Here is a 15,848-nt window from a genome sequence, read left to right as displayed (position 1 = left end):
AATATGGTAGTTATTACATCAGCCTTATCTCGGCGTTCACACATCGAAAATATTTAGATGAGATTCGGAATCAACCCAAAAGACACATCTTGTCATTATTTTCCTAGCCTTTGACACATTTGTCTGTCCAGACAGACATCCATTCTTTCTGATTATTTAGCGAGCACGCCTTGGAAAGCAGGTTTTTGTTCTTGGGTGTTAGGTGGTCATTAGTAAAAATGTAGTTTCACTAGAACCAGAGAACCCAAGAGAAGAGGTTGCAAGACGAGCCTTAGAAACAAAAGCAGCTTGCTTTTGCATTGAACAAAATTCAACAGTGTTCTTTGGACATGCTACCTGAGTAGGGACTCAATGAACAGTATCAAAAGCAGTTACAGACACGGGGTGGTCTTTTTTTAAGTTTCTTCTTTGGAATATTGTTAACTGAGACATGTATGTATCATTTCATTGCTTATTTTGAGATGGATATATCAAGATTGGTGGCAATCCCACAATTTCTGCTAAGTAGGTATGACTTGGTTATTACTTGGCTTCAAATGTGTAACTACAATATATATGCCACAGAGGGAATGAGTGAAAGTTGAAGCATTTTGATAGGCCATGTGGGTTATGTTTAGTCTAGCCTTTGCATAGGCTTTTTATCTGCACCCCTTGACATCCCTTTGGTGCTCAATAAATCTGATGTGATTTGAATTACATTATTTGCCACAGGCGATTTCTGAACAGTTGGTTTTATATATTACAGATAAATGTTATAACTGAGTTTTATTGCAATTAACTTATCTTCTGCTCCCTGATCACATGTATATTTGGTACGTTATAGCCATAGACTTCTTTCTTTTCATTATAGTGTGTGCTTCTCTTTTATTCCTCTTTCCCTTAAATCAAGACATTGGAGTCACTGGACAAGTGAAGGTGAAAAGGCAGAGACATTCCATAGTCTGTAGAGGCTTCTTGGTCAGTTAGTATGTCCAAGGAACCTGTATAGAATCTGAAACTGTTTTTTCACCTTCGCTTGGTCAGCAACTGCTACCTCTTCGTTCATCACGTCTCCCAACCAGACGAAAATTTTCGTCAAACTTCGTACTACATCTTCTTTTCCTTTTGAATTAATTTTCCCTTCATTCCTTTCTGTTGGTGTTAGTAAATCAGCACCTCATCGGGTTTTCTTTTTCCTCCAATCTTGCTTCTCATTTAGGTGCTGCCTTGAACAAGCTTGTGGCGCAACAGCACGCCAAATCGATTTCAGGCCTGGAGCTCTTTGGTGTGATGCCCGTGCCCAACTTGGACGAAATATTCCCGCTGAAGAAGAAGTGTTTCAACAAGCGCACGAGCTCCCAAAAATGGGATTGAGGATCCGAGGGCTTGTATATTGTGTTAGAATTGTGGAGTAACTGCTGATCACCCTGCCATCCTCCCTCCAGTTTTAAACTTGCTGTACAAGTGCAATAACGAACATTTTACCGAGATGTGTCTGCACAGTTCTTTATTCTCATTTTGTCATGTTCTGTGCAAGATTTTAAATTGTTTTTTATTTTACCTCTGCAGAAAACCGAACGAACGCACTTCACAATCATTGTGTGCACGCTCACGAAGGCTAAAGAGACTGAAGTAGATAGCTGCTAGGTGACTTGCTTTTATTGTGCAAACCATGCGGACTCCTAGATGAAGCCGTTAGCAAGAGTTAACCCGCTGCCTCTTTTTAATTCCTTTATTTCTTGCTTTTTCTTTTCTCTCTGTCTCTCTCTTTTTCTCCCCAACTTTTTCATACCCTGATCCAATATTCCAGGCAGTACAAATTGACCTTTGCATGGCTTACTCGAAGAGACGGCCATCACTTCCACATCAAATTGCAATGTTCAAACAACCTCTAAAGTAGGTCCCACTAGCTACCATCCTAATAATGTAGTGCACATGTTTTAATTGCAGACTGAATTTTTGCAGAGATGCTACACCTAACGAATGGAAGCTCAGCAGCACAGTGTGACGCATACATGCAGCTACAGTGCACGCTAGTTGCTGGCAGAGTCGTGGTCACTGCATCGGCAATCACTTAAAGCCGGTACTTGTGAATCAAAACTCTCACAGAAGCGGCATTGTGTTTGCATTTCGGACTTGTACCACATGAAACAGGCTAATACCCCACTCAGACGAACAAATTTGGAGATACTTTGAGCAAGTACACTTGATCTCGCTGAGTGTTACTTTGGCAGCAGTGTGCTAGACGGCAAAACCATGTGTCATTCGGGATTTGTGAGTCTATGAAGTCATAGGGCATGGTTGATATGATTCTGGGAATTTTTAGTTTTGGAAATGGTTACTGTTTTATTGCAAAAGAAAAATGCTTATGTACGAGAACCTCTGCCATCAAAACTAGAAATTCATCTTTTTGTTCGGGCCAGTACAAGTAAGGAACATATCCAAAATCTACTGGCTCAAAATGGCGGAGTTCACCGTAAATGAATGTTCCAAGTTTTCTTTTTCCCTTCACTGAGGTCACAAAGGTGCTCAGAACATTTGAAATTACAAAAAAGTCTTGAAAATAGGGCCGACTCTGCTGTGAGCATTTATTTATTTCTTGAAGCATAGCAAACAAGGCTACACACTTCAATGCAGTATAGTGAGTCCCTCGAACACACTAGCTGGCACGTGCACTCTACAGCAGCGGTCACTAAGTTTGCCCACCTGACTCAGGGGTATTTATTAGTTTCGGGGTTATCACTTGCACAGCTGCAGTACATACGCCTTAAAGCAATGATGCTGTTATGCTTTGCAATTTGTAGGGGTAATGTCTGCCTCTTCATGCGATTTATCCCGGCCACGGCGGCCGCATTTCGATGGGGGCGAAATGCGAAAACACCCGTGTGCTTAGATTTAGGCGCACGTTAAAGAACCCCAGGTGGTCAAAATTTCCGGAGTCCTCCACTGCGGTGTGCCTCATAATCAGAAAGTGGTTTTGGCACGTAAAACCCCAAATATTATTATTATTCATGCGATTCACCTTGAGTGAAATTCTCGATCAACTGATAATTTAGTGCCTGAAGATGCTGAATTACTTCTGCTTCAATCTGCTTCAAGGGAGTGCACTCATCCATTATATCCATGTTTACCATGCTGGCATTCGACTGTATACAGTTTCTCGGGATGTCTTCATTAAAGTAATGCAGATGTCTTAGTATCATTTTTGTTCGTTTCTATTTTGCTGTAGTTAAAATGATTTTTTTCCTTTGTTTTTTTAACTTAGCCCAACATACTTTCGCATGCACATTTTCATGTAAGCTCAGCATTGTAAATACATTCTCTCATGCTGTGTCACTTTGTAGCTTAATGTGTATGCACTTAGATTACATTCTGTCTCAGTGAAATCCTTTGCCTTTCCAATAAGTTTGCTGTTTTTACTGCGGCACTTACATTGCCGCCCTTATTACAAAGCTCCTTGGAGCTTTGTACTTTTTTTATTCTGGACAGAAGGGATTTCGTACTGCATTGAAGGCAGACAGTGTACGAAAAAGAAGTTACCAGAAGGCTGTATGCATGCGTCGTGTTATTGTTGCACACAGGATCATTTCTTTTCAAGCAGTAAATGCAAGTTCACTTGTTCATATATGGTAGAAAGGGTTCACATAGATGAAGCTTTTGTGATGCCTCAATGCTTATGTTTGGTGGTTCACTCTTGAATATGATATGCTTACCAGCAGTTTGTACATTAAACTATTTATAACCTTAGGTGATGTCTGGTATTACATTTCTATATTCATTTTGTGACTGCACATTGTGCCCTATTTATTGTGTGCCCCCACCCCTTCTTTTCTTAACTGATATAGGTGCACTGTTGACTTCTGTTGGTTCAACCTCTACAGGGACTCGCAAATTTGTTCATACTATTCATCATCCAAATTAAAATGAGGCTTCAACAAGCATGGATGCCGTTTTTTGGTTTTCGAATGCAGTATATTTAACCAGTGTTAAATTAACAGGTCATCTGTGGTCCTTAACTTTGCTCTTCTAAATAGGTGGAAAATCCCGTAAGCCTTTGCATGCGAGTTGCCTGGGCCAAATTCTAAGCGCCATCGCTCATTCCCTTTTAAAGCACCGCACAATGTGCGAGCTCTCCAAAGTGAGCACGCATTTGCCACCTGATTGCTATGCAATGACTCAAAGAAATAAATAAAGTGTAGGCGCTGAAAGGTTTCTTCTGTCTGTGTCTGGCTAGCTTGTCTTGTACATGACAAGGAAGGTGCTGGATAGTTGGTTCATGTGATTTCAGCATTGATGTTAGTGGCAGGATATGAAATATATGAAGAAAACCACAAGGCAGAAAAACATCTTTCCTGTTTCGTGGTTTTCATCTTGTGTCCTGTCACTCCATAACACCTATGTAACAACTAGCCCAGCTACAAGTAATGATATTTCAGCATATAAGTGCTAAAGGTACAACAGTGGCCCTGCAAGATTTAAGAGAAACAAGATGCAACCACATGCTTGCCCTGTGGCCACAAAACTACTTGTTTTGCGCTTGAGTGATAATGATATACATGTCGCTTTGTGCCTTCATATTCTTTTGGTTAGTTGCAAGATCCCATAGTGGTGCTCAGGTATCCTTGCATCAGTACCTATGGCCCTGGGCAAATAGTGCCAAGGAAGCAGGTGTAGGAGAAAACATGATTGACACTGCTGTGGCAAGTTGACAAGTGTGGCAACTTAAACTCAACAGAAGACTATTCCCCCCCAAAAATAAAGGAATCAACTTGCACAACAGTTTGCTATAAATAAAGTAAAAATAAAACCTATATGTTGAGACAAACAGTGGCGTCGCATGTGACTTGTTACTATAAAACCCTAATACATATAATAAATAATCATAATACAACATATTGCTATAAATTATAAGAAATTCAACATTTTATATCGTATTTCAACAACTGAGAACAATGCAGAAATGCAAAAAAGGAAGAAAGACAAACGAGGTGTTTTGCTTAATAAGATGTACGAATACAATGTTATAGAAAGTTAAGATTAGTTTGATGTAAATGAAAATTTTTAAATTTTGTCTGAGCTGATACGGTTTCGGCAATATTAACGGAATGTGTTGGTATTCCACAATGGTCCACATCTTTTCTTTGAATAACATCTAAAGCTAGTGATGTTACTGTCTTGTTTAATGTTTGGATCATGGAGATTGTTAGTCTCCTACGGTGTGCCTCATAATCGTCTTGTGATTTGGACACGTAAAACCCCATATATATATAGTTTTTTTTTAAAGTCTCGTAATGTGTTCTGCAGTGAAGACTGCATGCTGGACCTCCAACCACAGACAAAATCATATGTAAATACGATGAGCAGTGGTATATACCAGGTAATACTGTAGGCATGCACGTTGCACGTCACCTGCTTTTGTCTGTCAAGCATGCTGTAAGCCAAATGAAATCAATAATTTATCATGCACCCCCTCCCCTTTTTATTTCTTCTAAATTGCTCAATTCTTGCTCATCAAAGAAGAAAACGGGGCCAGGTCAGAACCTACCGCCGAGCGTATACCTGCCATGCGAAAGACCGCTTGTACCCAAGCCAGTATGGCGCTGCTCATAGGCGGCGCCACTGCGCTCACAATATGGCGGCACCTACGAAAAAACGGTCTTTTGCATGGCAGGTATACGCTCGGCGGCAGGTTACGCCGTTTGTTATCGCGGTCGTGCGGTCTGTTTAGTATGACGTGCGTCTTCTACGTGGGAAACGGTTCTGTGAGACATGCTGAAGTGGTTTAAGGCATCATGGCATAAATTTATGCTGGCGTTGAGGTGAACGGAACACGCAGCGCGATGTGTGCGCGCATACTTGAGCCTACAATCAGCCTCGGAGATCAATTGTGTATTTCTGAACGTTTCAATCACTAATGTGACCATATTGCAGTATTATCCTCTATTTCTAAGCTGCGGTTTACGAGCCATGAAACATACGTGACGATCGTAACAGCGCCGGTACCGTTCTGCTACAATATGAGCTGTGGTGATATACTATGACATGCGTTCAAACTGTTCGCTGCAGGTTACATTGCGTGACTACTTGGTTCCATGGATGAGGTTTCCGCCCCTGAATAAAATAGTTTTGGCAAGTAATAGCAACATACCTTACAGTCTGAATGACGCTTCTCCAGCAAAGGGACTGTTTACGATTTGCGCGAGCGTCCTAAGCAGTGGTAGGTGCTGAATTACATATATCATTGTTCTATATACCGCATGGTCCAAGCATACGACATCAGCGGTTACATGTTTATAAACGTTGTGCGGAGTGAGTATGCGAGGTCCTATCTTGGCGTTAGCCAGTTTTCTCTTGCTTCTTCCAGAAAGAGGCTGATAACCGAATTTTTTTTTTCGGTTGTGTTCGTTCCGTTCTCTACGACGCACTCACACGTATTACGGAAATTTCGTCCTCAAAAATAGGCATCGCATTCTTTTTATGCGATCCCTCTTATATGTTATGGCTGTATGCAGGCCAAAATGACAATGCCGAAGCGCACAGCTTACATATGTATCGTGCTGGTTCATCAACCGCAGTGATCGCTCTGTTGAGCAGCACCGTCGGCCTCATGCAGGAATGCTAGCGTAGACGTGGTAATTTGAAGCCTACTAGACTTTAAACGCGCGAGAACGATGCCGGTGCATCGCAATTTTTTTATAGCGCCTGCCGCTTAGATGTTTCGTGGTTGCCTTAGGTTGGCCGTGCACGAGCATGTGCTCTTATGCTTTAGGTTTTGCTCCCTACGCCAAGCGATCAGATAGTGAGCAGATTTACCATTTCATGCTGCTAATACAGAGACACTGGTTTTCTTTGTTGAATGAAAACCGATATAAGCAAAATAGTTCACAGCACATACACACATCGCGACTGATAATGTTCGTACACCGCGGCTGATAAAGCACGTCACATTTTTGCGCCCCCAAGAGATATTTCCGCCTACTCTAGTTACCGATACATTGAAATGCTTCCCTGACGACCTTATATGAACGGACATGGCGTAAAGTTCACAAAGTACCATCTAAAACATCTCGAAATCGTTCCGCAGCACGCGACAGCAATACTTTCAAGCAGCGCCGCGCCGGATCGCCCAAGTCAGAGAGGAGGAAAGGCTCTCCGCGCGCCCCATCCTCCTCGCCCGATGAAACGACACCGAGAGCGGCGCTGCTGCGCCGGCGTTGAGAGCGCCGCATGCGAAGCAAAATTCTATTGGTAGTGACTACAGTGACGGGGCCCGGCAAATTAACATTTGCACTACAGTGACGGGGCCCGGTACTTTAACATCCACACTACGGTGACGGGGCCCGTCGCTTTAACAACAACACTACACCGACGGGGCCGTCACTATAAAGATGTCGGTATTGGGGGCGAGGACCATAGAGTTTCCTAGAGTTTCATAGAGTCTGTCGGAAGCGCCTCACATGCATCGGCGTTAAATAAAGGCTAAATAAACATACTACGCGGCAGCCCTCCTGAACAATGTTGCAAGGCTCTACCCAGCCCCGCATAGGAACCTTTCAGCCATGGACTCAGCGACGTTACGCAGGCTCCAAACAGACACATACATAAACCTACATAAACTACATATATACTACCCAACAGCATACAAGGACATATGCCCGTGGTGTGGGAGCACACCAACGCTCTACCACATCACATGGGAGTGCACAGCTCACACAGAAAAACAAGAAGATAACACGAGAGCGAGGTGGGAGGCATTGCTATCCAGCTCCGCCCTTGGGGATCAGCTCAGGCTCGTCCGCAGGGCAGAAAGGATGGCGAGGGCCAGCGGTGCCTTGGAATAGGGGCCCGACCACACGGCGTTACCCCGTTTTAGGGGCAACGAAGTTCTTTCTACGAATAAAGTTTTGTTCTTCTTCTTCTCGAAATGGCAGTATTTTAACTTTAAATTAATCATGTTGGACAAACAGAAAGCACAGGATGGTTTACAAACGCTATCTCTTTGCCTACTACGTACAGTAAGCTGGGACACTGCGAGCGGTCGCCGCAATCGATCCCACCGAACCGGTTTGCGTGAAACGTAAGCAATTGCTGAGAAAACTATGTGAAATATGTTCTTATAGTGGGATGGCTGTCTGTGTAACTAAATATAGCATAACAGAATGAAGCTGCAATGCAGCGATCTCACGGGTTCGCGGTGACCGACTTCGCGTCTGCATGCATGTCGATCGCTTTCACTCCGAGCACGTTTTCGCACCGTGCCGTGAGCTTTATGCCGCAGTATATGAACATTTGAGAGTACGCAAGCAACCATTGTTGCATGGACACTATCGGAGCTGTTCAAAAATAATTTCGTTATAGCTAGGGTCTTCGACGCCTACAGCGACTTGTGATATGTTCCGTCGCGATGATTCAGTCTTAATTTTCTTTTTCTTTTCTTCTAAAGTCTTGGAAGTTTCAATATCATTATTTATCAAGTTTCATCGAACTGCATCTTTATCGGTCTTCTAAGCGAGCAATTACCCGCTGCTTCTTTTTCTTAATTCAGTAGAACATTCATTGTCTGGTGCTACACAAGGAGGAACATGTGCCGTGCCTTTTTTAATGTGTTTTTACCGTTCTCCTTCCATTAGAGTGAACTTTCTTTATTATAATCATCATAGGTGTTACAGTGCATACGCAAAAGATTGTACATTCATGGACAAGTACCCATTGCGGTCGTTCGATCCGTATGTGTGTAATCAATGTATTCCATTACTGCACGGAAGTTGCTGACAGTACTGGAATAAAATACCGCGGTCCGTGAAGTGCTTGGCATCCCCATAGGCGCCAGCACCGAGAAACTCATGCAGCTGGGGGTCCACAACACCTTCGATGAGCTTGGGTCACAAAAGTTAGTCCAGGTTGTCAGGCTCGCTTCCTCGCCTGCGGGGACGCGGATCCTGGAGGCGCTGGACTTTAACCTGTCAGGGAAAGGCGGTGCGTGCTCGACGCGTGGTCGCGGGAGGCCGTCACGGTCTCGCCGTTCCCGCGCAACGCAATGTAGGCACACGCCGGGCCCGAGCGGCCGCACTTCTCGGATCCGTCGCCGACGATCCACGATCGGTCGCGTTCGTCGACGTCGCCCAATACGGTTCGTCCGACCGGTTTGCAGCGGCCGTGGTGGATCACAGGGGCAACCTAACGCCGCGTCCGTGCGGGGCAGGTTTGCGGAGATCCATTCTGCACTTTAGAACACATGCTCTGGCGGTGTCCCTCGTTACGGGACCACGGTCATCTCACCACGGAAGAAGAGTGGGAGGAGGCGGTCAGACACGGCCTGCCCGTCCCAACGTCGGAACGGCTCGCGGCGGCCCCCTCCCTCTTAAGGGTGTTTCGGAGTCGCTCCTCAGGACCTTAATAAAGTCTGCCGTGAAGTGCTCGAAGTTGTTTGCATAGAATGTTTGAAAGAAGTGCGGCAATTGACGTCGCTACAGTGTTGACGTAAAGTGCCGGTCCCGTCTGTGGTTAAGGAGACGGGCCCCGTCACTGCAGGGCTGAGGTTAAAGCGCCGGGCCCCGTCACTGTAGTGTATATGTTAAAGTGCCGGGCCCCGTCACTGTAGTGCATATGTTAAAGTACCGAGCCCCGTCACTGTAGTACAGATGTTAAAGTGCCGGGCCCCGTCACTGTAGTCACTACCAATTCTATTAGCGGGTGGTACCCCTCTCCCATCTCTCGTTCGCGCCGCCTTGATTGCCTCCTGCACTGCGCGTGTTTGGGCACGTTTCGTGCCGCGCGCGGTGTGTGCCTACATGTGTGCGCGTGGACATTTCCTTCGAAGGGCGGTGTACAGTCTGTTTCACATTTAGGGGAAAACTCGAAGCGCATTGCATCGCGATGCGGCGAGCGCTTGAGTCAGGCGGCGGCAGCAGCTCGCGCAGATGCTCGAGGGGCGGGATCTTGAACGGCGTCGTCTGCTACGGCGGCGCGCGCTGGCCGCATTGTCGGGAAACGTTCTACTGTCAGGTGCAGGACGCCGATCACATCGTTACTGCGTGAAATGAGCCGGTATTCTTTGCTAAGCATTGCGCGACGCCCACTGATACGCCTCGAATGTAAGTTCATCGCTGCAGGGCAGTCATAGACGACGTACTGATTCCATACATTCTTGACGGCCCGTTTCTGGAAGGCGACTATATATTCTAACGCGATAGGACGCCGATCCACACTGCTCGTGCTGTGCAAGAACTGCTAGAAGAGCGCGCAGTCACTCTATTGGAGCGGCCGCCTCAATCCCCGGGCGCCAACATCATTTAAAATGTCTGGGGCTCGTTGAAAGTATCGCTGGCGCAACATCCCCTCTGTCAGTCGCCCGAGGATAGGCTTCGATCCACCATCGTCAGCGACTGAGACGTGCTGCGAATGAACACATCCCTGATCAAGTCATTCTACACTTCACTGCCTTCCAGGATGAGCGTTGTCATCGCTGCCGCTGGGGACATGACATGATACTAACTGAAGTTCCGAGCGTGACGTGTCCAATTCCCCACCGGCGGGCAGGGTCTGTCTGGTGTAGCGAATGATTGTCGAAAAAAATCACTTCCAGCTCATTGTCTGAACCTAAAACGTTCATTTAATCGTGTCCGTTTGTTTCACCGTGTTCGACTCCCATTGTTGAGTGCTTTGTTTTCCTTTCGAGTCAAACAAAGACTGAGCACGTTGCGCGCACATCTTGGTGCATTTTGTCACTGCTCATTACGGTAGCACACACAGTGAAGAAATATACGTGCACACGCTCAGTACTCCGGCCTTTCGAAAGAACAAATGAACCATGTTGTCAAAAGAAGTTTGTGGAACTCCATTATCGCCAATGAAGGATCAGAGTTTGGCGACGCACAACGTTTACTAAAGAACATCAGCTCAGTTCTCGCAGTACCGATGAAATCGCTGCACTGCCCCTGACAGTACCACGATTCCCGAAAATGCGGCCAGCGCGCGCCGCCGTAGCAGACGACGCAGATCACGACACCGCCCCTCAAGCGTGTGCGCCTGCTCGAGCTGCTGCCGCCGCACGACTCCATTGCTTGCCGCATCGCGATGCAATACGTTCCGAGTTTTCCCCTTAGTGTGAAACAAACTGCACACGCTATATTTGCCTTTAAGAAGATCGGTACGCTTGACGATTATTTTTATGGCTGCAATGCGGCGAAAGGGCAGCGTCTGCTTAACCATGTAAGGGACGCTGAGCAGGTTATTGGAAACGACATCGTATGTGCCGCCGGAAAATCGTCAGCACATACGATTCGGCGCATACATACGGCACCTACGAGCTAAAGTCATTTTTGCAGTCTCTCACATTATGTTTGCTACAAATCCGTGTTGTCTCTGATGGCGACAACGGACTTCTATCGACACTGTGCGAAAATAAACAAGATATATCGCTGCATAGCACAAGTACGACATGCGCACACAACTTTAACTAGTACGTCACCTACAATATGGAATAGAAGCAGCAATGTAGACAGCTTGGCCATTTTTTAACAGTACTCAAGAGACGGAAGTTGAAAGTATTATTAATCATTCCTGCTTCAGCAATGCCGGCGCGACCAAGACGCGGGTGTGTATCGTCCAGTAACCCGATCGATCGGTGCAGTGGTGAAGCGGGAATGAACTCCGGTCATGTTCAATGTATCATGCACATATTCAATTTCTCGGCACGCGTGAACTTCGGCCACTGCTAGCGCATACAACAGACGTGGTTTCCATTCTTGGGCAACGCACACACAAACGAAACACGAGAAAGAAGACAGGACAAGCGCTCGTTGAACTTAAAGTTTTTATATGAATAAAAGGATTATGTACCGAGAAATTATTAATTTCACGTGGGTTACATATAGAAACCGTCATACACTCAGGAGTGATCAATGAACGAGCTCGCTTCGTTTGCCAGATGTTTACTTCGCTCGGCGCACCGCAGTAATCCATGTCTGTCGTCTGCTTCTTTCGTACCATTTTCTTGTGAATCGGCAGAATTTCACTGGTGGCATCAACCTTTTCATGTTTACATTGCTGTCGTGACAGTTAACAACACAATAATAATTTCCGGTCATCCGAAGAGGCGCCGTCGCAACCAAGAGAGGTTTCGCGCGCAGCGCGAACTGAACGCGGGCGCGACCGCGAAGGGAAGCGGCGACGGAAACCACCGTTGGAGATGAAATCGCTCCGCCAGGGGAGAAACGAGCGCTGGCGTCTAGGATGAAACTTGGCGTGCATAGCCCCGAGAAAGAGGAATGGCGCCCTCTCGCGAGTGACGTCACGGCCAGGACGCCGCTCGCTCCGGCTCGCTCGGCTGCCGCGCGCGCTCGTTCCCTTCGTGTATGCTTGGGGTATAGGTGGCTCGAGCCGCACGTATTGAAGAATAAGTCGGCTTCTTTCAGCTGCAATACCTTAACCACAGTTTCTTCTTCAAAAGCGTGTGAGTCGAGAAACTTTGCGACTTGGATATCGCAAGCTAAGTAGCGTTAAAGGGGTCTACAAGTTTTTACAATGCATATATGCGCCGTGTCTATCGGTAAATTTTGACTAAAAAAAGAATATCTGCAAATTCAACGCGCGAAGTTGTGTATGATGCTTCGCTAAACACTTAACATTCCTATAGTATTTAGCTATGAGAGGTATTGCATTTTACGTGGAAGAAAAATTTGGTAATTGGCGTCAACATGTTATCCGATGTTAGAAAGACACTGCCCAGCGAAGCTGTCATCATGATTCCTATTACTCTGGTGTGTTGTTCTATTCAAATATGGCCATTCATTAATGCGTAAAAAAATAGTTAGGCGCGCATTTCTTATGAAAATGTTTGCTGCTACTTTCATCCCCCTCTGAAACAGGCCTCCAAAAAACGAATTGCTCATGACTGCTAACACGACGGCGTGTCATGCAGAGTATTTACATAGTTAATTCACAAACACCATAGTAGCAATCACCTGAGAGAAAAGTTTCGTTCTTTAGATCGACAGCCACTCAATTGAAAGTGATGAAATGTATCATAGTGGCCCTCAGTAGCCTTTATCGACAATATGGCACACCCCTGATCACGTAACGGTAGCAATCGACTGTCCGTATGGCGAGGCTCGCTATGTTCGCGAAACCCATCAGTTCACTTCAACTTCGAATTAAAACCATAAAGCATTTTTTTACAGTGCCAACTGGAATGGCTAAAGTATTCTCGAGCTACTACTACGCAGCTTAGATTGCCTACAAAAGGAAAATTCAAGCACCTTTTGTCTCACCATGTCTCGATCCAGCGTTATTTAATTATACAAACGGATAACTATTCGCTTCGTCGGTACTTAAAAGAGAACCTTGCAGGCTAATTTAAGTTTGCTCCAATCCAATCGCAAACATTCATAAAGAAAGCACCACAAGCCTTGCATATACTTTCACTTGATTTCTGACCGTCCACAGGGGGAATTTCGATATCTTCAATATGTCCCATACTACTAGTCATTGACGCTTCGACTGCTTTCTGGCTGCAGCTATGTTGTCCAGCAGGCATACTTCACTAAAAAAATTGGGCCGAGCAGCCTGTGTCAGTTTGCCAAACAGATTGGCCATGTATATTCCTCAAGCAACAAGCACCAGTAAATTTCTCAAGTGAGTTTGATTTGATTTGATTTATTAATTTCCATTTACACACACACATGTACAGAGGAGTGGTAAATGGAGGTGGATGAGGGAAAAAAGCCGCACAGACGCGGCTTGAGGTAATCTCACCCTCTTAGGTACAATATGGCTGCATGGGGTAACACATCAAGCGCCATATAAATTACATCTATATAGTGGCCTTAAAACATTGCAGGTATACAATATATGAAAGCACAGTGAAATATTTCCACGATAACAATGCAAAACACACTGCGGCATTGAAATAAATAAATGGTATACACTTGGTAACATAGACAAAAAAAGAGGAACATAACATGCATTATTAATCATTAACAAATGCGCTCTAAAGAGGTGAGTTGAACGTGTAGCACGGAAAAGGGAATATATATTGGTACATTCCTATTTGTACTCTGTAAATAGCTGTAAGCCTTCATTACTTTACTTCAAATTTCCGCCGCTTAAAAAAAATAAACACGTGAAGAACCGCCTAATGTTGACAGGCAGTTAAAGAAGCAAGTGAGGCGTGTAGAATCTAAGCTCCAGTATTAGTTAAGTCATCGTGCTACTGCCGAGCGTTTCTGTGAGGAAATGCAAAAATTCGATATTATACCATGAACTACTCGTCGTGAGCAAACCTGTTTTAGCGGAATAAAATCAACGTAACTGCTGTAGAAGTCATATATAGACAGCTTTGTGACATACTTGTTGCACCGCGGCAGGTATGGTATCATAACTGGATTCCTATAGGCTATGCTTTTGCGATTGTCTATCCGCGTATGAAAAACCCGCAATGGGCTGGTCTGCGTCGCTTCGGCTGGCACTGTAGCGTTGCCTTCGAGAGCTGCATTGTTGTCTAAGAAATTAGCTCTTTGAATAAATGTTCGCAAAGGAAGACGTCATAAAAATATATTTGAGACGACCACCATAAGTATACAAGCAGAGAGAACGAGGGCGAACAAGCGAAAACACCGCAGAAAGCGCCCGTACGACGCACGAACTGTAGCAGACGACAGGCGCGAGTCCGTGCCCTGACGTCACGCGAGCGGCGCTCGCAGCGCCGCTCGTGTTCGTTCTAGGGGCTAATAGGCTCGGCGGTAGTTTCTAGTGTTCGTTTTCGCCAGTGATGCCACGGCTGCTGATTTATCAGTAGATCTACTGATTTTTAAAATTTTCTGCTGATTCAGTGATAAAGCTCTTGAATCTGCTGATTTTCTTGCTTTTCTACAGAAACGAAAGCGAAATCTGCAACTTTTTCAGTACAGGGAATAGATGGATAGATGGTTATAAAGGTTACAGAGGTTATATTAATGTGATGTCACCTAGCGAGAGAAAAAAAAACGTGGTTGGCTCCGAGGTTAACATACACTCCTGCGTTTCCAGACAAAAACATGGCGCTACCTCTGTCTTTGAGCAAAGTGGGGAAAAGGCATAGAGTTTCTATGCTCTATGGGAAACGGTGAGGCGGTGAATTTGTGAAAGTGGTTGCACTACCGAACTGCACAACTACGAAACGACAATTATCATCATCATCATCATGACAACCTATTGTTATGTGCACTGCAGCACGGAGGCCTCTCCCAGCGATCTCCAATTACCCCTGTCTGGAAGATACTATACTCTAAAGCTTTCAGGTACTAACTACCATCTGACGCCTTTGAATAGGCCATCGGAGGGCTTCGCTGTTTTTAAATTCGTGCTTGACAATGGCTCTCTGGATCCCCGGGTTTTTCAAAAGTATCGCTAAGAGTCTCGGGGTCAATTTTTGTACTATTTCCTGGAAGCTACAATACTTCAACACAGTACCAATATAAGCGCTGAATTCCTGGGCTCATAAACTGAGTGCAAAAATTGAAATGAAAAATCTGCTGATTTCTACTGATTTTTCGCAAAAAAATCTACTACTATTTTTTAATGTGTCGTGGCAACACTGGTTTTCGCGCTCGTGCGGTCGATTTAGTATGACGTGGTGTATTCTACGTGGAAAACGGTTCTGTGAGGCGTACGGAAGTGGTTTAAGTCGTTATCGCCGGACTTTCTGCTGGCGTTGAGGCGGGTGGAGCGCGCAGCGCGATGTGTGCGCATGTTTGAGCGTACAATCAGCCTCGGAGATCAACTGTGTATTTCTGAAAGTTCCATTCACTAATGTAACCTTATTGCAGTATTATCCTCTAGTCTTAAGCTGCGGCTTAGGAGCAATGAAACATACGCGCCGATCGCAACAG

General features: G+C 45.2%; 1 protein-coding gene across 2 annotated transcripts in view; it reads left to right on the top strand.

Moving 5' to 3' along the window:
• LOC139051258 (inner centromere protein-like) overlaps positions 1-3,726 on the top strand; it is a 100,042-nt gene extending 96,316 nt beyond the window's left edge. For both annotated transcript variants that reach the window (XM_070528261.1, XM_070528262.1), the window contains one exon: positions 1,199-3,726. In XM_070528261.1, coding sequence (XP_070384362.1) covers positions 1,199-1,353 — 155 coding nt within the window. In that variant the 3' untranslated portion in view covers positions 1,354-3,726. The remainder of the gene's footprint in view (positions 1-1,198) is intronic.
• The last annotated feature ends 12,122 nt before the right edge of the window (positions 3,727-15,848 follow it).

Source organism: Dermacentor albipictus, unplaced genomic scaffold (genome assembly GCF_038994185.2).
Source record: "Dermacentor albipictus isolate Rhodes 1998 colony unplaced genomic scaffold, USDA_Dalb.pri_finalv2 scaffold_11, whole genome shotgun sequence".
Lineage (NCBI taxonomy): Eukaryota > Metazoa > Arthropoda > Arachnida > Ixodida > Ixodidae > Dermacentor > Dermacentor albipictus.
The sequence above is the reverse complement of the archived record's forward strand: the minus strand, read 5'-3'. Positions and strand labels throughout refer to the sequence as shown.